General features: G+C 31.0%; 1 protein-coding gene across 2 annotated transcripts; it reads left to right on the top strand.

Moving 5' to 3' along the window:
- The first annotated feature begins 10,419 nt into the window (after positions 1-10,419).
- Positions 10,420-20,367, top strand: CIP7 (COP1-interacting protein 7). 2 transcript variants are annotated; one of them, XM_082884257.1, is made up of 9 exons: positions 10,420-11,035; positions 11,110-11,286; positions 11,512-11,636; positions 12,401-12,453; positions 12,543-12,595; positions 12,697-12,849; positions 13,669-13,928; positions 14,718-16,504; positions 18,909-20,367. In XM_082884257.1, exons 1-9 carry the CDS (start codon positions 10,977-10,979, stop codon positions 19,932-19,934), a joined length of 3,693 nt encoding a protein of 1,230 aa, XP_082740383.1. In that variant the 5' UTR covers positions 10,420-10,976; the 3' UTR covers positions 19,935-20,367. The 2 variants fall into 2 exon arrangements, with proteins under 2 accessions (XP_082740383.1, XP_082740382.1); XM_082884256.1 differs by having other exon boundaries at positions 10,538-11,035; positions 12,398-12,453.
- The last annotated feature ends 2,457 nt before the right edge of the window (positions 20,368-22,824 follow it).

The following is a 22,824-nucleotide window of genomic DNA, read 5'->3' as shown; positions in this document are numbered from 1 at the left end:
TCTCCCAGGATAAAATGATCAATAGTGAATAGTAACAGCCCTACACATTATTCATACAACGAACACACTAAGTGTTTACACTCTTTCTTACAAGAAAAATGATGCAGCAAAATGCAGAGAGAGCAGGCAGAATTTGGGACGAAAATTGGAGTGAAAAAATCAAATGAGGGACTGTCTATTTATAGATGTAAAGGTGGCTGTACAGTTTGAATTAAACAAGTATTATATCTGTTCGGTTTGAATGAATAGGTAATGTGGCTGTTGGGTTTAAATTCAAACAGATATGAATCTGCTTGGTTTAAATTCAAACAGATATTCATCTGCTCGGGTGGGGAAAAAACCGAAGCCAATTTTGAATTTAATTTTAGAAAATGTTTTTAGACCAAAAAAATAGGTATTGGGCCGGACAAGCCCAACTAAACCACACGCACCAGCTTGACCAACTGGATGGATAGTGGCGGTGTGTGCATGTTCATTTTAGGTCTAATGGGTCTAGCCCATAACCTCCCCCTCTACAAAACTTGGGTATCCCTTGGGGCCTACCCCAAGTTCTAAATTCAAATTATGCCCATTGAATAAATTTGGGACAAGCCTTAAACAAAACCTTTAGGAAATTTCACTAAAGGCACCATTTCCATGGAACTCTCTTTGCCTTCAATTTCTCATTCACCCGATAATGGTTTTGAGCAATCAAATATACTACGTGAATCACAACACGGCATAGAACGCGTTCCTACTCAGACTCGCCAACTTTGGCGCATGAGTCCTACCTAAAAAATAGACCAAAGTTGAGAAAAATCTATTTTTTCTAAAACTTTCAAAACCCATTTCTAACAGAACACACCTCCTATTTCGTTTTTATTGTGTCATTCTTTCAAAAATGCTTTCAATTCAAACGGTATATATATGGCTTATAATGATAAACAAATTATTAGATAATTTCATAATGTCATGTGGCATTAATTTTGTATTATTCTTGACAAATAAGAAATGACAAAACACACTAAGTGAATCATCATTGTCTCTCAACTATTTAACAAAAATGATTCAATATTATTTCATCCATAACATTTTTACAACGTTATTAACTAAAAACACAAATAATATTACATAATAATCTAAAAGTTATAGAACAATATGGGAGGAATAGAACACTATCTCTTGATACCTTTGTATATGTGAAAGTGGTTGTCATGTGGTTGCAATTACAAATCAATAGTGATGAAAAATATTTGAAGAAATAGGCAGAACAGGACAATGGACCCACTGGAAGCCTCCCCAAAGGTGGGTGTTTGGTCATTTTCATGATAGATAAAGAGTCATAATAAAGCCAGCTAAGATAAGGTAGATATAGTTGTCCTATGATAGGGCTTCATATCTCTCAACGTGACATTATATGTGGTATGCATTTTACCATTTTGGCAAAACTTAAGATATTTTGTTTTATTGAATTTATGGAGCGAGAGAGTGACTTTCATGAATTTATGGAGCCAGATAACTCTCATGGTACCAGCTAAAAGAAATGTTAACTGTGAAATATCAAAATAGGTTTCAACGAGTGCATTATCGAGAATCCGAAAACTTTATTTTTATATAAATACAAGGATTTTTTTTGGGTACAAGCAAATAAAAGAATTTTGTTAATATGGACGTTTGTTAACGGAATAAAAAATGATTGTATATATATTTTGATAAAGGTACATCCTAAAAATACAAAAATTAAATATAAAATGAGACACAAACTGTGTTTGGTGTGTGCACTTAGAATTATTGATTAAATTTGGACATTTGTTAACATTACATTTTTTGGGACATTGAAGGGGAATAGTCGAACTTGTAATTTCTAATAAGGTACACCCATTATTGGGCTAGTCCTGCTTGTTTAGTCTTTTTGTTTGCGAATATTTTAAAGCTATTGATTAACAAATTTTAAAATGGGTATATATTCTTTATGGTACACACAAAATCCCAATTAAAAATAAAATTAAAAATAATATTCTCTTTATTTGATACTAGTTTTGGGTACATAATGGGAAAATTCTATTTCCACACATCTAATTATTTCAATATACACGCTTAATGAAATATTATTTTAATGACAATTATACCTTAAATTAAAATGACCATAATTACTAGCACCCATAATATTATATGAAAATATTCTCTGTACACATCTTTTAAAAGTAAAAAAATCTCAATGTACACATTTTGAGTTTAAAAAAAAAACTAAATCCTAATTTTTCCATTATTGTCACTTTGATTGTTACACACTTTATACTCCTTTATTACTAGCAAATCAATACTCTCATATTGTTTTAATCTTTAGATTTATACTCTATTAGTGATGAAAATGTTAGTTTTTTTTAATAGAACTTTTTTTTTCCGTGATTTTTAGTCGGACAATCAGTGCCAAATTGTTTCATTATATTCGGACATCAACTGCCAAATTATTTCATTATATTTAGACATCAACTGCTGAAAGTTTTTTTTTTTAATTTTTTCAAAACAAATTTGTCGAACTAATCACTTTCATTCGGAAGTTAAGTTTGGAATTAAATGTATAATTTCAAAAAACCAGTGCTAAAATCTCCAAAAAGGAAAAACATAAAATAAATAAAACAAAACAAAAAAACAAAAACAAAAACAAAAAAAAGTGTGAAAAAGAGGGTTGAGTGATATGTGTACAATAATTATGAATGAAAGGTATAATTGTAACTTTTGATGTGTGAATTGAGAAAATTAATTAATAATCAAATTAATAAATGTATATATTAAAAAAAGATATACACTAAAATAATTAAACGTGTAGAAATAAAATTTCCCCAAGTAATGAGGTGTACGCAAGTATTAATGTGTGGAAATGGTGTTTTTTTTTTAAATAGTCAGTGAGATTTTTTTGAAGTGGGAATTTTAAGACTTGTTTAATTAATATGATTAATAGTGAAATGATTAATAATTTCATGAATTAATATAAGATTAGTTATTCAATTAAATTAATATGATAATCATTTATTATCTATTCATTTTATTTTTTTTCTTTTATACTTGAAATTATGATTCTCAGCCCTTCTTAATATTAAAAATTCGCTAATTTCGTTGGATTGGATATCCGCCGTATATGTAATTCAGTTAATAAAATTTACAATTAAATATGAAATTATAAGTTTATAAATTAACAGTTTCAATCCTATACTATAATCCTTATAATTAAACCGACCCTGTTATGTTATCACCGGGCACAACACATAAGTACGAAGTTAAAACAAAATTCCGTGAAAAAGTAAAATGATAAAAAAAAGAAAAAAAAAAAGAAAGGTAGAGGGACGTATTTGCATTTTAAAAATTCCTAAAAGTTGAAGCAAGAAATTGACATAATTACTCTTCTATTAATATGAAGACGAAAGTTGTTTAAATAGTTATAAACAATTATTTTTTAGATAATTTAGCAAAGGAATAGAGTGACACAACTCCATTTTCTCTGCTCACACCAAATTGACTTTATCTAATAGTATATATTTGTCTTTGCTAAATTAATTAACAAAGATAAAAAAGGAAGGAAACAAGATTTGATGCTTAAGATGCCAAACTTGGGAGGTACATAAATCATAAACGAGGATAAAAGGAATGTTGCAAATCAATATAAAGTATTCTCAACATATATGTATTATAATAATTGATAAGAAAATGGTATATAAGTTCACTTTTTAAATTTATTTTATAAATTTAATGATGTGTAATTAATATAATTGATTAATGATTAGAGAAAATATAAAAAAGAATATTACTTTTAATATTCTAATTGATTAGCATACTATTAAACTTGAAAATTAAATTTGATTATCATACTATTAAGCTTGAAAATTAAATTTAACTTTTGATTTTAAATAACAATGTTCTCATTGATGATGTGATTTGATATATTCTTTGACTAGTTGGTTAGACAGCTGTTTTAAGGTGCAACTATTACAATAGTTGGAACTCTAATAATTGCCTCATCTGCCATGAAATTATGCCTTTTCAATTGTACAAGATTGAAGACTTTTGATTGTAAACATGGAGTGGTAAGTTTCCAAATTGAGTGTAATTAGATGAAGTGGGGTAAGTTTCTTGTTTTATTCTTGAAATGTGAAAGTGTCTGTAATCCAAAATGATATTCACCTGACTTGTTTTCATTTTTTAAAAAATATTTTTTAGAAAATTTTACTTTCTTATTTTTTATATTTTTTTGTTGTTTTTACTGAATTTTTAAAAATATTTTAAGCAATTTTTTTTTTTTACTTTTTAGACACATCTAACATAAATACACATAAAACGTAAAAAAATTATAAAAAAAATCTTTTAAAAATTCACGAAATACCAAAAATATAAAAAAAATACAAGAATTCAGTACATTTTTTTATATTTTTATGTATTTATTAATTTTTTAAAATATTTTTTCACAAATTTTTTACTTCTTAGATACATCTAAGTAAAGTGCATCTAAAAAAGTAAAAAAAATATTTAAAATTTTAAAAATATTCACTAAAATCAAAAAAATACGAAAATCAAAAAAATTAATTTTTAAAAAACTTAATACAGAAAACTCAAATGAAACACACTGATTAATTATCGGATTATGTTTTATGAAATTAAACCTGATAAAATTATTAAAAGAAGTGTGAGATTATTGATAAAAGAATAAATTACATTATTGATAAAAGAATAAATTACATTAACAGTCCATATAGTTTGGGACTCGTGTTATTTTAGTTCATGATTTTTCAATTGTAATATGTTTAACCCCTTGAATTTTGAATCTTATTCCAAATAAAGACAATTGAAGATATCATTGCTCAATTTCAATGGCAAAATATAAACTAATTTGACAAAAATAAATGTCAAAAAAATATTTTTGAATTTTAAAAAATTATTTATACCTACCAAAGATAATTATGTAAAATTGATAAATCTTTTACACATTTATTTATTTATTTATACCAAATTAATTTCTATTATATATTTGGATGATATCATGTAATGGTTGGTTATTTTTTTTTTTTTTGGCATTTACACACAAGTCTTAATTTATGAACTTATACTCTATTAAGTCCTAACTAAGATTTTTTAAACCTTCAAGTCCCATTAAATTTTTAATAGCCGGAATTATCCTTCAAATAATGATTGTTTATCATTTATGATTATCTATAAAAGAATATGATGATTTGACATTTATTTTGATTTTCAAAACTTTAAAACATCAACTTTCAAATTGAAAAAACTAAAGAAAAATTATATGCAAAAAAAAAAAAAAATGAAAAAATTGAATTATTTTTTTGTGCAAAATTAAAAATTTTGTATCTATAAAGGAGCATGATGATATAATATTGATGTGAAAAACTGAAAAAAAATTTAAAAAACTTTAAAAATAAAAGATTGATAATATTCTCAGTTTTAAAACTAAAAAAACTGTTAATGTTCTTAGTTTTATTAGATAGTTAAATCAAACTAATAAGTAGAAGGGCAAAAATGTTTAATCTCATGCTCTGTTTTTTTTTCTCAGTTAGTAAAACAATTATTTGGAATATTACTATACAAAATTGATAATGTTCTTAATTTTAAAAATTGAGCAAAATTGATAATATTATCAGTTTTACTAAATATGACTTATTAGTTCAAAAAATCTTAAATAGGACATGGGCTATCATAACATTTGTAAATATGACTTTTAGGTAATTAACTCCTTTTTTTTTATGCTTTTCGATGGTTATCATGTAATAGATGGTTCCATTTGTTGTTAACAAATATTTTTGGATGATTATCATGTAATGAATGGTTATTAGGTTTTTAATGTGTAATCGATATATTGAACATATGAAATGCTTTTAGTTTTAGATTTTTTGATTTAATGGATTGATTTAATAATTATATCAAAGTTGTTACCATATTTGACTTTTGAAAAAATAGAAACTAATTTAATGAAAATAAAAATAATCACCCATTACATGATCATCATCCAAACATATACTAAAAATTGATTAGGTAAAAATAAATAAATAAATATGTAAAAAAAAAAAATTCAATTCGATATAATTTTATCTTTGTTGGGTATAAATAATTTTTAAAAATTAAAAAATAACTTTTTTGATATTTATTTTTGTCAAATTAGTTTATATTTTATTAAATTGACTACTTTGCCCTTGAAATTAAGTAATGGGTTTTCAATTGTCCTTATTTGAAACAAGATTCAAAATTAAGGGTCAAATATGTCATAATTAAAAAGTCATATACTAAAGTGATACAAATCTCAAACAATAAAGATCGTCAGTGTAATTCGTCTTTGATAAAATTGTGAGCAAAAAATTATACTATAAATTAGATGAGATAAATGATTAGATATATATAGGCTATGTTTGGGATAGGGGTCTTGGGCTAAAATAGTCACAAAAAGACAAAATAGATTTTTTAGCACAATTAGGGATGGCAATTTGAACTCAGACTAATAAGGACCCGCTCTCCCGTCCCCGATAAGAGTGATTTTTTCCCGAAAAATATCCCCAACGGGTTGAGGATGGTATTTAAAATTAAATCTCCGATCAATTTCAGGCCGGGGACAAGGATAGCTTTCATGGACCCGGCCCGTCCTTGGCTCCGATCTCGTTTCTCCCCTGAAGTAAAATTACGTTTGTACCCCTCTCTATATATATATATGTGTATGTCTCAATTAGTTGGGATCAATTTAGTATATAGGTTCACACATACACAAAACACATCACCTTTCTCTCTCTCTACTGCTCCCTCACCGCCGCTCGTTGGCTCGCTCTCTCTCACCACCGCCGTCGCTTTTCACTCACCGCCGCCGTTACTTTTCCCTCTACTCTCTCTCTTTCTTATATCTCACCAATTTCAGTCCTTCACTCACAATGCTCTGATTGCCATGTTTGTGATGAGAGAGAGCTTCGCGTCGTGATAAAAATGGGAGAAGGGAGGGAGGGATGCAGAGAGAGAGAGAGAGAGAGAGAGAGAGAGAGAGAAGAGAGCCGCTGTAGAGTGCTCTGATCGCCATTTCAGTCCCTCATAGTGTTCTTCACAGCGTCGATCTCCACTGCTGATCTCCTTTGCCACCCTCCTCCACCGATCTCCTTCGCTGCCCTCCTCCACCCTCTTGCGTTTCTTTACTCTATCGATCTCCTCCGCCCCCCTCCTCAGCTCAGATCTGTGAGATCTATTATTTATTTATTTATTTATTTTATCTGTTATTTATTTATTTATTTATTTATTTATGATGATGATCTGTTATTGTTTCTTTTTTGATCTGTTTTTTTTTTTTTTTTTTAAATCTATGATGATGATCTGTTATTTATTTATTTTTGATCTGTTGTTTGATGATGATCTATATTGTTGATAATGATCTCTGTTGATGATCTATGTTGTTGATAATGATCTCTCACTCCCTGTTTGGTTTTTTTTTTTTTTTTTTTTTGGTCCGGGAAATTTTGGGGTCGGGGAAACCCAATCCCCATTAGGGGAGGAGATGGGGATGGTTATAGGTTCCCTGTTGAGGATCGGGGCCGGAAACGGAGAAAATTTTACCATCGGGGATTGGAGGACGGGGAGTGTGATCCCTGACCCCGCCCCGTTGCCATTCCTAAGCCCAATAAGACAAGACACCACATTCAAATCATAATCATTTCATTTTTTCTCTCACAAAAGTCAAAAAGTTTATTTCAAATGAGATTTTTTAGCCCCAGACTAAAATAACCAAAAAGTCAAAAAGCCAATCCACATCCCAAATGAATGCATAATAAGATTACAGGGAATAAATTATTTCATAGGATAAAAGATTAGATTGAGGTTTTTCTCATTTAATTTATCATATTAGTATTAAAATTATTCAAAGTTTTAATAAACAAACAATAGACTAAAAAATATGTAAGACCCAATTATTCCTCACCCTTTATTTTCCTCTTATACTATAATTAAACGGCTGACTATTTTTTAGACCCTCCCTTCCATATCTTATCCCCTACTTAGCCCCGCTTACGATACTTGTTTGGGCCATTTCAGTCAACAAAATAGGCTATTTAATCATATAAGATAAGATGTCAAATTTAAATCATAATTATTTTATTTTTTTTTCACAAAAATAAAAAAAATTCAAAAAATCTATCCCAAATGAGACTTTTTAATCCTAAGTTAAAATAGTTAAAAAATCAAAAAAATTAATTCACATCCCAAACAATCCCTTAGTAGAAGTGGATCAATCACTAGTTGATTTAATCCCTCGCTGAACCTAATAAGGTCCATCCCACAAAAAATAAAAAATAAAAAAAATAATTTTTCAAGAGTCCAATAAATTGAAGGCTTTATTTTGATGAGCTCACACATTGGTAGCTGACAAGCTTAGGACCAAGGAATGATGGATTTACTTTATCTCCTTTTTTTTTTTTTTTTTTTTTTTTTTTCATTTTGTTTCTTTCTTTATTTTTTTTTGGTGCAAGAGACCACACATTTGATGCTTAAAGTTTAAGTGTAAATAAAATGCTTGGCCATTTGCAGTTCTCTACAATGTTCAAAATGTCACACTCCTAATAATGTCAAAAACAACCTTTCTTTGTATATGTCGCATTTTCATATGAGTGGGTCAATATGATTCCATTACAAAAGAGTGTGAAGTAAGCAAAATTTTATTGATTTGTGTAAAAAAAAAAAAAAAATTAAATTAAATGAGATGACTAACCTAAAGCTAAAGGCATAATAAACACAATGAAATGGTGATTCTTTCCAAAAAATCTATAAATATCGGATGAGTAAAGGGACGTGTTGGGGTGTCCTAAAAAAGTACACTTTTTGTCTTTTTGGACTAAAAAAGTTGAAAAAAAAATATGGAGGTTTGGGTTAATTTTTTGACTTTTTATGGAAAAATGTGTATTAAAAAATTGTATAAAAAAGTGTGTATGAGAAGATTAGAGAGAAGTGGGCCCAGCCGTACAACCTGCGTGTGTGAATTGGAGTAGGAAATTATTGGCTAATTTTTGGGCATTGTACTAGATGGTTTTGTTTGGCCCTTGGGGGTCATAACGGGTCCCATTTTAATAATCTGAACCGTTCAATGTGTGTAATGCGTCGAACACTATGTACCTATAAAAAATCACGTTAATCGGATATCGATAGCTATCTGATTAGATTTATTTATTTTTCAATCATAAATTATAACACCATCCATTAGTTGTACATAACTGACTTGATCATATAGTTATCGATATCTGATTAATGTGATTTTTTGTAATTATATAGTACCTGACGATTTCTACACATTGAACGGTTCAGATTGTCAAAATGGGACCCGTGATAGCCCCCATAAAACGAACAACGGTGTGTGTAAAAAGCACACCCAATCATTTCTTGTTTTCCCCACTGCCACACAGCAGCTGCACGGGTCATCAATTCCGTGTGTACTTTTGTTGAAAAAAATTGATTTTTTAATTTTTTTTTTTTTTGATGAATAGTGATATCTTTTTGGATTTTGGAGTAACTTTTTGACTTTTTGACTTATACAGTAGATGCCAAACAAGCCCTTAATTATCTAATCACCCTAATCAATCACTCCAAGTGAATAGGAAAAACTAATGAGTTGGAGTAAATATCTATCTATAAGCATGATGTGGTTAATTAATTAAAATTACATTATATTAGTAAAATTAGGAAGTCTAATCCCTAGGAAACAAGATATGTAGGCCAATTTTGTTTATGTTTTTTTATTATCAGATAACACTAACACTATTATACCCAAATAATATACAAACATAATATTTATATAAATTTTTATATAGAATAACATGACTCATTGTGATTCTTTTAATTTAAAACAAAATATTCTTGAATATAATTGACAATATCATATACTAATTCTTGTAATTAATTTATTTATTTGAATTTAATTTTATATATAATTCATCGTTCTCTACTTTTTTGCATAAAATTCTCTTAATTTTTTTTTGGGGATAAATTACACTTATACCCTCTGAGGTTTGGATTTAATAAATCTCATCCCCTGACATTTGGGAAGTTACACTAACCCCCTATCATTGTAATTATTTAGATGAAATAAAAACATTGAACTCATGCACTCTTTCTTTTCTTGTTCTGTTTTTTTATTTTTTTTATTTTTTTTATTATTATCTTTCCTTTGCTTTACTTTTTTTTGCAATGTAATTTTCTCATTTTTTATTTAGGAGTTATTACCTTTTATATAAATATGTGAATTTATAAAATGAGACTATTAACTATAGGAGTGAGAATGCAATTTTCAAAATGTCAGGGAATGTAATGTAATTGGATCAAACTTCAGAGAGTGTCACTGTAATTTACCATTTTTAAAATTTTTGAAAAAAATCTAATCAACTTCTAACCAAGTATAAAGTCTCTCAAAAAATTTAGGTCAAATGAGAAGAGCCATGGTCGGCTTAACCTGATGATAATTTCATGTTTTCCAAACAGGTCTTTACACAGCCGAGTTTAGTTGGAATTTAGAAGGTACTCACTCTTTCTTTTTCAGGTTATTCTTTGCCCTCTCAGTCACTCTTTAACAGTGACCGTGACAGCCAAGCGCAAAAAAAGAAGCAGCAAATCAAAGTCGAAAATGGTTGGTTGAGAGGTCGTTCCATTTCTTTTGTAATCTTGTACTTGAAGTGAACAGAAAAGCTTGCTCTTCCGACCCCCCCTCTCTCTCGCTCTCAAACAAGCATTATATCAAACACCTTGGATTCATTCATACTCTCCACACAAAAACATAGAGAGAGAGAGAGAGAGAGAGAGAGAGAGGAGGTGTCGGCATTAGCTTTGGGACCCAAATTTGATTCATCAAATCCTCCCCACGTCCACCCTCCACTTCCATGTGCTGTCCCCTGTTTTTTCAGCTCCAATGTGAAGAATTTTGAAGAACAGAGTTCAAAGATTGAATCAATTCAGTGACACCATCAACCTTTGAATCTCTCTCTATGGATTCAAGAACTCGTCTTGATCATGCTTTGTTTCAACTCACTCCAACCAGAACCAGGTAACAATTCAATTATTAAGCTCCTGACTCTGTGTCTCTGTTTTGTGTTCTTACGATTGTTTTCTATGTCATAGATGCGATCTCGTTATCTTTGCCGGTGGTGCCAATGAGAAACTTGCCTCTGGACTGCTTGAACCCTTCCTTTTGCATCTCAAATATGCCAAAGATCAGATTCTGAAAGGTGGGTATTCGATTACTCTTCGACCGCCATCGATCAATGCTTCTTGGTTCACCAAAGCCACTCTACAAAGGTAATTCTCATAGAATTTTATGGGTTTCTGGATCTGTGGCCATACATTGTGTTGCTAATTTGCAAATTGGATCTTTTGCTGTAAAGTTCTTTGCTTGTTTAGCATTGTTGGATTAATTTTTTTACTAAGTATGGTTAATTTGCTATGTTACTGTGCTCATTGACAGTTTTTTTGTAATAGTTGTCCTTGTTAATTTGCCTCTTCCTGTTGTTGTATGTGTTTCAGATTTGTGTGTTTTGTCAACACACCCGAGATTCTTGAGAGATTTGTTACAATTGAGAGAGAGATTGAACAGATTGAGAGTTCTATTCAATCAAATGAACAGACAATTGTCGCAACAGAGCCAGAAGGTACAGATGAAGATTAATTTTTCAATTTTTCATAATGAATTATTTCTTTTACTTCGTGGACTCAATTCAGTGAAGTAATTGTTTGCCGTATGGTTCTGTTTTTCTCAATGTTTTGTTTTAGGCATTGATTGAGCAACTTGTTTCCCTTATTGCACAATTAGGGGGATGCTATTCCTGGAAATGTATGCAAGTGAAAGTTAATTTAGTAATTTGAAAGTTATCTTTTTATCAGAAGCTTCAATTGGGCATAATTATTGCCTTTCCTGATTGGAACTTTTGGCACATTGATATGCCTAGAAATTGTATACACGGCAAAAAATAATTTAGTAAGGGTGTGTGTTGTGGGAGGGTGGAAGGAGCACATATGATAGGGGAAAAATGTTTTTCTCTTTTACGAAACTATTGGGGTGTTCTTTGGACTTACCGATGATCTTTAACAACTTGCTAATTTTCAAGAAATTTCATGTACTTTTAGCAAGTAATTGAACTAAATTGATTAGTTTGTAACATGTAATATTCTTTATAAAAAGTTAACTATAGAAGGATTTTTAAAAATTGGGAGAATTTTATTTTGATGACTGTGTATATGTTATGATTATTATTATTACTAAATTGGAGATTAAATGTTTTACTGTTCGGCTGTAATAAGGGGGGATCCACCGTATGACAGATTTCACAAATTAGATTTATATGCATTTAACTTATATGCCTGTAGATTGATGCCCCAACTTGAGTGTTGCTAATCACAAACATGGTATCAGCAGGAAATGTCTTGGCCACTGATGAGTACTCCAAAAAGTCAACTGCTTCCTCTAAGGTATAACTTCAATATGCAAATATATTTAAAATAGTGTTTTTGGAAGTTTACTGAATAAATTTAACCTTCTTTGTGATGGTGGATTTTAGTCAAAAGGTGAATCCAGTGGAGCCAGTGATACTGTACAGGAAGAAAGTTCCAAGTAAAATAATCGTCTTCTTTATGGTCATATTGAATTCGTAGGTGAAGCAACAATTGTTGTATATTCCCTTGCAATAATTGTTTGTGGATGGTGATGAACAGGGTTCGTCTTCAACGTGTTCTTGAAACTCGGAAGGCGGTACTCAGGAAAGAGCAAGCAATGGCCTATGCCCGTGCTTTAGTTGCAGGATTTGAGATGGACTACATAGACGATCTGATATCTTTTGCTGATGCTTTCGGAGCTTCTCGTTTAAGGTATGAAGAGTTGATAATTGTTTTCTGGTCAAGTAGAACTTCTCTCAAGGAGGTAAAGGTCAAGAAAACTAGTGTTTCAGCACATGGATGGCTAAATCAATCTTACACTTTTGAAATTTGACATACTAATTTTTATATTAAATCATGAATTGACTTGTGGTGCCCAGTTGAATCCTTTCATCATGCTCTTTTTATGCCACCAACACCTCTTGTGGAGGCCTTCTGCAGTGACACTCCACAATTAAATGCCTTAGTTAATTCTGGCTTTCCTTTTTAGCTTTCTTTACCCCACTCATCTTCAATCTACATTCAGAATTTGAAGGCCAGTATTGTAACTAACCTACTGGATTCTTTTTTATTCTTTTTTCCCCCCTCTTACAGTTATTTCTTATGACTACAATTTTGCCATCTTGCTTTGCTGGATAATATTTTGCCCAGCAAAGTTTTTACATATTGCAATCAAAGCTGTGAGAGAAGCATATCTGATATCAATGTCAAATACAACAAATCAACCCATTTCCAATACTTTTACCTATTTTTCCACACCAGGGATGTTTAGTTTACTGACATACAAGTTTGGTATTTTTATACTTCAATTTATGTTTTGGTGTTAGAAATTGGAATGTGCTGAAGCTCCGAATTCTAGATTCTTTTAACCTGATAAAAGATTTTATTTAATTATGTCGTTAACAAAGATTTATATCCCATAGAAGATTTTTTTATTATTTTATTTTATGTTCTTTTGGATATTAAAGGTAGACACCTTTTCCATTAATTTGGATTTGCTTAAGGTTTAACATCCAGTCCTGGTTTCTTTAGGGAAGCCTGCATAAATTTCATAGAACTGTGCAAGAAAAAGAACGATGATGGGCTTTGGATGGATGAAGTAGCAGCAATGCAGGCATACTCTCACTCAGAATTTCCATACTTGGGAAGCTCTGGAATCATACTTTCTGGTGAAGATAATGATCATAGTCAAGGAATCATGATAAATGTCCCTAGCAAGAAACAAGATGGATCCATAGATGCGTCAACATCTGACTCAACCATCAGTCATGGAAGTTCAGATGTTAACCAAGGTATGATTGAATTCTTTTTCCTTTCTGCATCCTAAATTTATTGATGTCTGTTGTATGAAAACTAGTAAATAAAGTTAATTCCTTTTGTTGATCACATCTTGGATTTTTGCTATTCCTTGGACTGTCCTTCCAACCCCTTAAAAAGTCTTTTTTTCAGTAGAATTGGGTTTGACAAGCTAAAAAAAGATTAGCCCTTGTTCCGGAATACCCTTAAGTTTAGTCATTCTAAAAGTACAAACTTGTATGATTGTTGTGGAAACATAGTTGTTCTTAATCTGGATTTGATGTGACCCCTGTTGGACTATTTCATTGAGGGAGCATGGCTTCCATACACTAAGATCTTCTCAAAAGAAAAATGTTGAAGATGTTATTCTATTTTGTAACATAGTGATTAAAGCCCTGCATTGAGGCACAAACTAGTATATCATAACAAATTTTGGAGAAGGAAATGATAGTAAAATATCTCTACACATGATTATTTGGAGAGTGTCCATTAATTGAGTTACTCAGTGATTGACAAGGATTGGATTTCATTTATACATATTAACCGGATGCACATCAAAACTTTGTATTTTCAAAGAAGAGGCACTCATTGTGTATGTCTATATAGTTAAGAGTATGTTATCAGTGATAATAGCAATTTGTTCTTTAATTATTTCCCAATTAGCATATTATAAAAACTAAGAACTTCAATGCACAGATATGAACGTGAAACTTGCCTACAAACTCGTAAAGACAGTTAATTCAGCAAATTAATGCATCTTTGATTGTTAAAAATATTGTATGCAGATAATAGCATGCCAAAACCAGCACAGGTGCAATCAATGGATGGGAAGGCACAAGTACCAATGTCATGGCCAAACAATGTTCCTCAATACATGCACAATTTTCCGGGTTCTGTATTTCAACAAATGCCACCACCATATCAAGGATACATATTTCCTGGTATGCAGGTAGCCCCTCCATATTATCCAGGAAAGATGCAATGGCCTCCAAATATGGAAGATTCTGGTATGGGCCTTGATCAGGATCCAGATGATCATCGAAATCGCAAATCATCTTCCAGAAAGAAAGAGAGATCTTCGCATAGAAAAAGATCACAAACTTTAGAACAAGATGATTATTCTGAGCCCAGTGATTCCAGTTCTGAGAGTGATTCAGATGAACATCTGCAGCATGGGAAAAAACTTTCTTCCACTGAACAGGTACAGAGAAAAAAGCATGGGAAAAGATCATCAAGAAAGGTTGTTATTCGCAATATTAATTATATCACTTCAAAGGGAGATGGAGAAAAGGGCAGTGCTTCCGAGGATTCGTCTGATGAATATGAACCCATCAATGCAGAATCACTTAAGCAGCAGGTAGAGGAAGCTGTCGGGTCACTTGAGAGGCACCATAAATCAACTTCCCGTAATAACAAGAAACGAGATGACAGCAAACGCCATAGCATTGTGAATGGATCAAATACTGCTACCGAGCAGGAAAATGAGAATGTTGTGGCAAATAACTCTGGAGGAGGGAAAACGAATGAGACTTGGGATATTTTCCAGAATCTCCTTATGAGGGAAACTGATTCAATATCTAATGGTATAGATGCTCACGCATTCAAGATACAGGAAGAGCATGTTACAAATAAGAACTCCAAGGAAGGAATACCATTTGCACTTGGCACGGATTCGGAGGTAGTGACAAAACATCTTGCTTCAACTGATTCCTTTATTGTGACTGACAGGGATACAAGTAATGAAGCTAAAATCCATGTTGAGAACTTTGAAGCAAGGGATAATCCTCAGCCAATTATTAAGAAAAGAGACAGCGCATATGAGGAGTTGTTATTTTCACAGCGAACTGAAGCATCAGAAAAGCACTCCTCAGTTGCTTTATCTGATTATGCAACTCAATCTTCTGCCATGAAGACCCAAAAAGGAGGAGATTGGTTTCCTTGTAACCAACCAGATAAGTCTCAAGATGCAAGTACACGCCACAATATCTTTGATGGTGATTTCACGTCATCATCCATGGGTGATCATTCCCAGCTTGAGAAGAATAAGAAAGATGTTCTTATTGATGACTCTTTCATGGTTCATGCTCATTCAATGGACAATGACCCATCTGATTCTCAACTGAAGACAGACATATATATGGTGTCAGAGATTGTTGGAGATACCCAACCAAAAATAAGCCTGCAAGATAATTCACAAGAGAAGGTTGAAGCTACTGGTATCGTTGAACCAGATGACCTCTTCATGGTGCTTGGACGGAATTCAGATGAGGGTCAAGTTGTGGCATCTTGGAATCCAGAAATGGATTATGAAAAAAATAATTCATTGACAAAATCTGTTCAAAGTCTCCCTAATGTAGAACTAACTGATGGTGTTGACCCTAAACCATCCTCTGGTAATAAGGGAACCAACGGTAAAGCTAGTGGAGCTCCTGGAGGAAAAGCCTCAAGTAAAGAAGCAAGATCTAAAACCTCAGTTGGATCTCTTGGAAGAAGCAAACCTGAGATTGTATCAAGGAGTAAAAGGCCCGTCTCTGGAAGCAGAATTGGAATGCAGAAGAGCAAATCTGAGAAGGTATTGAGCAAACATTTAGTGAGTGATAGGTCATCGGATAATACTTTTAAAAAAAAAAAAAAAAAAAAAAAAATTTAAATCCATTACATTTCCACAGTATTCAAAAGATTCCATTTTCTTTTCATGTCACTTGAATGATATTATTACATGGCATTTTACTTATCAAAAAAATATATATTGCATTTAGGAAACTTTTTTAAATAAAATTGGGTAAATTACATTTACCTCCCTTGAGGTTTCTGACAAATACAGGGATCTCCCCTGTGATTTGAATAATTACAGTAACCTCCCCTACTTTACTTGACAATGTCAAGATTCTCCCCTTCTATCAAATTGTTCTAAGCGGTGTTACTTTTTCTATAGTAAATTACCTTATTGCCCTTCCTTTTAAAATATTAAAAAATATTTTTGGATTGGACAAGTTTGGAAGAGACAAACAGTGTTTGGAATAGTATTTTTGGATTTATTTTTTTAAAATATTAAAAAATGTTCAAAAAAATTTATTTTTTTATTTTAAATATATAATTTTTATTTAAATATTTTATTTTATTTTGTAAATATTTTAATTTTTTTAATTTTAATATTTTAAACTCAAAACACAACTTTATACTCAAATCGTAACCAAACACATAACTCAAAACTCAATTCAAAAATTATTTTCAAATCTCATAACCAAACACATAACTCGACACTCCACACTATTTTCAAAACTCTACACTCAAATCATAACCAAACGCATAACAAAAAAAATTAAAATATTTAAAAATATATTTATAAAATAAAATAAAATATTTAAAATAAAAATTTTATATTTAAAATAAAAAAATAAAAATTTTAAAATTTTTTAATATTTAAAAAATATATTTAACATAAGTTTGTATTTTTTTAAGTTTGTGTTTGGTTATGAGTTTTGAAAATAATTTTTTAATTGAGTTTTGAGTTGTATATTTGGTTAAGACTTGAGTTTTAAAAAGATTTTTGAAAATTTCTAATTGGGATTGTGATTCTAAAAGAGAACCAAACATGTTTCTAAAAAAAATCTTTTTTCTGAACATGTTTTTACTCAAAATTCAATTCAAAAATTATTTTCAAAACTCATAACCAAATACAAGCTTAAAATTCGATTCAAAACTCTTTTCAAAAATCAAAACCAAACTTTTTCAAAAACTCTATTTTAAAAGAAATTTTTTTTCAAAAAAAATTTATTTTATTTTTTAAAATTATTTTTAGAATCATGATTTGAATGTGCAATCATATTTTGAGTTATGCGTTTTGAAAAGAAAAAAATTTTTTGGTTATAAGTTTTGAAATTTTTTGAAATTATTTTTTAAGAGTAAATATTTTATATTTTAAATATTTATTTATTTTAATGTGCATTATATTTCATACATCTATGTGTTGTATTTTTTTAATATTTTAAATATATTTTTTAAATATTAAATTTTTTTTAAAATTTTATTTTTTATTTTAAAAATTTTATTTTATTTTATAAATATATTTTTAAATATTTTAATTTTTTTGTTATGCGTTTGGTTACGATTTGAGTGTAGAGTTTTGAAAGTAGTGTGGAGTGTCGAGTTATATGTTTGGTTATGAGATTTGAAAATAATTTTTAAATTGAGTTATGAGTTATGAGTTATGAGTTATATGTTTGGTTACGATTTGAGTGTAGAGTTTTGAAAGTAGTATGGAGTGTCGAGCTATGTGTTTGGTTATGAGATTTGAAAATAATTTTTAAATTGAGTTATGAGTTATGTGTTTGGTTACGATTTGAGTGTAAAGTTCTGTTTTGAGTTTAAAATATTAAAATTAAAAATATTAAAATACTTACAAGATAAAATAAAATATTTAAAAATATTTAAATAAAAATTATATATTTAAAATAAAAAAATAATTTTTTTAAAATATTTTTTAATATTTAAAAAAAATAAATTCAAAAATACTGTTCCAAACACTGTTTGTTTCTTCCAAACCTGTCTTCCAATCCAAAAACATTTTTTAATATTTTAAAACGAAGGGCAATAAGGTAATTTATTATAGAAAAAGTAACACCGTTTAGAACAATTTGACAGAAGGGGAGAATCTTGACATTATTAAGTAAAGCAGGGGACGTTACTGTAATTATTCAAACCACAGGAGAGGTCCCTGTATTTGTTAGAAACCTCAGGGGAGGTCAATGTAATTTACCCAATAAAATTTATTTATTGGATGTGAATGATCTTTTGGGGGCTTCCGTGGAACATTGTTGTAGATAACAGTGTTTTCCAATGCATCCATTTCAGGGGTTGGATTTGTTACTTTAAATGCTATTGAAATAATTTCAAACCATTCAATATCTGGGATGCATGAATCTTCTATGTTGTTTGTCTTTATGATTTTTTTTATTTGCTCATTTCTTCTATAGGACGAAGAAAGTAAAAAGAAAATGGAGGAACTACTGATTCAGCGTCAAAAGAGAATTGCTGAAAGAAGTGCTGCTCGTGGTTCAGCAACATCTAAGAGGACCTCAGAAGAGAACAAGACATCACTAGTTTCCATGAAAAATGAGAAGCCTAAACTTCAGTCCCCAAAGGAGACAGAGAAATTACAAAAGCCCATTCTTAGGAATTCCACCATAGATCGTCTTGCAGCTGCAAGGGTGACTCCCAAGCTGTTATCAACTGAAGCAAAATCCAGCCAAACTAGAAAAGCAATCTCGAAGACATCTGGAACTGAGAACAAGAAACCAGGTACTAATAGGGTCAATTCTTCAGATAAAACAAATGGCCCTAAGAATTCAAATGGGTTACTTTCTTCTGACTCTGGCACCCAAAGGAAGAAGGATAGTGCAGATGCCGCAATAGCATTTCCAGCAGAGTTGAGCACTGGACGAGCAACTAAACCATCTGATGCAATTGATGACTCTGCAAATATCAAGGAGTTGCATAGCATATCTTCAATTGAGAAGGATGAAGTAAATAGGGTTCTGGAAAGAGACACTTCAGATGATATGAGCTCTAGTAGGAATTCACCTAATGGAGACTTTTCCATTCATATTCAAGATTACTCTGCACAACTGGATAACTTGAAAGGTGATAGTGAGGTAACATCAAAAGCCTCTCCAGTTCTTGAAGACGTGACTGTCTCTAATGGCCATGTTCAATTTGTCCCTGAGGTGACTATACATCCATTACCACCATCACCTAAGAAAGCTTTGAACTCCACTGCCTTGCACATTGATGAGGATGGTGAGGCAAAAGAAAAATTTTCTGTCTCACCTGAAATTTCTGTTGTAGAAATGTCAACACCACCCCCAAAAGATAAAATGGCCCCAGAACCAATCCACTCCCGGAAGAAATGGAATAGTGATGAAAATTCTCCAAAAGCTACAAAAGGGTTCAGAAAGCTTCTCTTGTTTGGTCGGAAAACCCGGAACACGCCAACCTATTGAACTCATGGATCCTTATCGATTGTTTTATGTCAAATGCTTATTTTTAAACACCATTTCATAATTCTTCTGGCTCAGATTAGGAGTGAGAGGAAAACCCACCCAATGAATTGTTTGATTGTCCAGCCAGTGCTTGCCCTGTGGCTGCTGAATGGGAAAGGCTAGATAGCTCCAACTCATAATAAGGCTTTTTGTGTTGCTGCCATGGAGTCATTTTGTAAGTTATCTCTGATTTCGAGAAAGTTGTGAGTTGTAATCCCTTTGTTGGTATACCCTGTGAATTTGGATTGATATACCTTGTGAATCTTGTTTGTATCACTTGTAACTTTTGTTCATGTTATGTTTATTTTGTATTGAAAACCATGTAATGTTCCATTTTTTCATTACATTTTTTTTTCTTTGCAAAATATCCAATACTGTTGAAGAATCTCTCTTATATTATGTTGGGATTGCATTGCATTTGGGTTGAGTAGCGGTAGCACCACCCGTAGTGTGTTTTTTCTTATTTAGTTTTTTGAGCAAAGCTCAGATCATTGCTTGATTTGTTACATGGGACACGGTTAGAACCAATCATGCCAATATACTCAGAGCCATGTTTCATAAACCATCAACAACTAATTATTAGATGACGTAAGATTGTAGACAACCTGGCTATGAACATGAATAAAAATTGCTGCAAGGGATGGTGTTCAATATATTTCACCACCACATCCACTTGCAAAATGTTCTGTTACTTGAATTGTTCTTCACATACTCTTTCTTGTACTGTGAATGTGGCTACTAATTCATCATAGTCTGGAAGCTTTGGGTGAACATAGCTCAACGGAGGCTTGGACTCTTCATCTTCTTCTATTTCCCCCTGATGATCATGGCGTGAATTACAAGAATTGTGCATTGAAATCTCTCCCTTGACTATCATGTTTTGATAATTCACTTTGTTCTCACGAAGCAATCCATCGTATTTTATGCATGCTGCATCTTTCTTGATCAAGGCATTGCGTCTCTGTGCTTAACTCTTCTTCACGAAACTTTTAGACCTAACATTTCTATCCAATGAATCCAAACCATTAATTTCATTCTTGCCTCTGAAATCTTCTTTATTTGATAATTAATTTTCCATGTCATCAAGGTAGACAATGGCTGTGCCTTGAATTGGAGGTGAACTATCTAGTGTAGTCCTATTTGATGAACTATCATAAGAATCACAAGGAAAGGTCACCAAGCTCTTAGAATTGGTGGAAGAAAATCTTGATCCAATTTTCCATTACATATCCTTCATTTTTTATGTTGGCATTCGATCACAGTCTTGAATTACCAAATCCAAAGATTGATCTTTTTTTCTTGTTTCACAATTTTTTAGAAAAATTGTATGTTGGGAGCTACAGATTAAGAAAAACTTGTCTTAAGTCTAAGATATTTGTAAAAGAAAAATTATTCAGTAGTTTTAAAGGATCACGGGAGCACCACCGTGACATATGCACATGGTGCTCTTGACCAATTAGGTCGTACAAAAAAGACTAATGAGTTCAATCTTGTCTCTTACCCAGCAGACCAAGATAGGTCAAGTCAACTCCACTCATTGTGTGAGTAGTGCTCAGTTCGAGAACACCACATTACAAAATAAAGTTAAATACACTATTGATTTTCAAAGTACGTGATCAATTTTATTTTGATCATTGATATTTCAATTTTGCCAATTTGGTCTACAAGTTATCTAATTTGTATTTATAAATGGTTTCTGAAACCATTTCCAACCAAATTTTATCCAAATTTAGACAAAAATACACCAACTTTCGTTATGAGTTTTGAATGGAAACCACCCAAGAACCATTTAAACATAAATTAAATAAGTTGAAGACTAAAATGACACAAAACGGATACTTTAGGGGCCGACAGTTAATTTAACCCTACAAATAAACCCACCTGCTGGCATTGTGGCACAAAGTTCTGCTCATGAGTTGGAGGCTCCAAGCTGAGTGTGTACTCTCTAGCTATGTTGCTTGTCAATTGGAGCTTCATATCATCTGGCACTGAGTTTTTACATAGGTTGTGTTTCATCTGAGAATTCACAGAGTTCCCCAGTTGAAGTTCCACGTTTTCCACATTGTTCCTCTCAAATCCATGCATGAAAATCAACCCCCTTTTTTTATTTTTATTATTTTTATTTTTATTTTTATTTTTTTTTGTTTTGTAATTTGAGACAATCAAGGCACCTATTAAAATCCCGCGATGCAAATTATATACATAAGAGAAATTGTTCAGAATAAATATAATTGGTGCTCTAATTTTATAATTGTTGATTTGAATAACATTGCTTATCACTTTTGTGTTATTGTTCATTAATTCTTCAAATGTGTGGTATATAACATGCAACATATTCTGGATGATCAGACCTTCTTGATTCAATTAAAAATGCAAACCTATTTTTTTGGCTTTTGTTTTATTTTAAAAATATATATATTAAAGGTTGGAGATTTGATCTTATATATGGCATGTTTTATTCCTGTTTTGGAATTCTTATAATTTCTTTTATGAAAAGAAAAACGTCTATCATAAAAATGGTAAATAAAGATCTCATTTTATTCTAATAATGAGTTGTTCTTCTTATTCTTATTTTTTTATTAATTTTTTTTTCTTAAACAAGGAGAAGGCTATGGCCCATTGACTAACCTTGCATACCTAATAATAATAATCTCGGAAAAAATAGTTTAGAAATTTTTATTTATTTATTTATTTTAAACTTGTTAATTTTACATCACTTTTTTCCCTTTATTTTGATCTTATAAAATACTCATACACACAACCATACTAATAAAGTTTAAACCCATGGTAAGTGTCACCCAAGTAAGCAAGCATTTGTAAGTCCTCAACACTTCGAAAAAATAAAAATAAA

This window comes from Camellia sinensis, chromosome 8 (genome assembly GCF_055761805.1).
Source record: "Camellia sinensis isolate YWXY chromosome 8, ASM5576180v1, whole genome shotgun sequence".
NCBI lineage: Eukaryota > Viridiplantae > Streptophyta > Magnoliopsida > Ericales > Theaceae > Camellia > Camellia sinensis.
This window is presented reverse-complemented; position numbering and strand designations above follow the sequence as displayed.

What these genes read in the sequence shown, in the direction of transcription:
- CIP7 (XM_082884256.1), top strand. Translation starts at nt 10,977, where the DNA reads ATGGATTCAAGAACTCGTCTTGATCATGCTTTGTTTCAACTCACTCCA. An exon ending in ACCAAAGCCACTCTACAAAG is followed by an intron (nt 11,287 to 11,511) that starts GTAATTCTCATA and finishes TATGTGTTTCAG; the next exon opens with ATTTGTGTGTTTTGTCAACA. An exon ending in GTACAGGAAGAAAGTTCCAA is followed by an intron (nt 12,596 to 12,696) that starts GTAAAATAATCG and finishes GGTGATGAACAG; the next exon opens with GGTTCGTCTTCAACGTGTTC.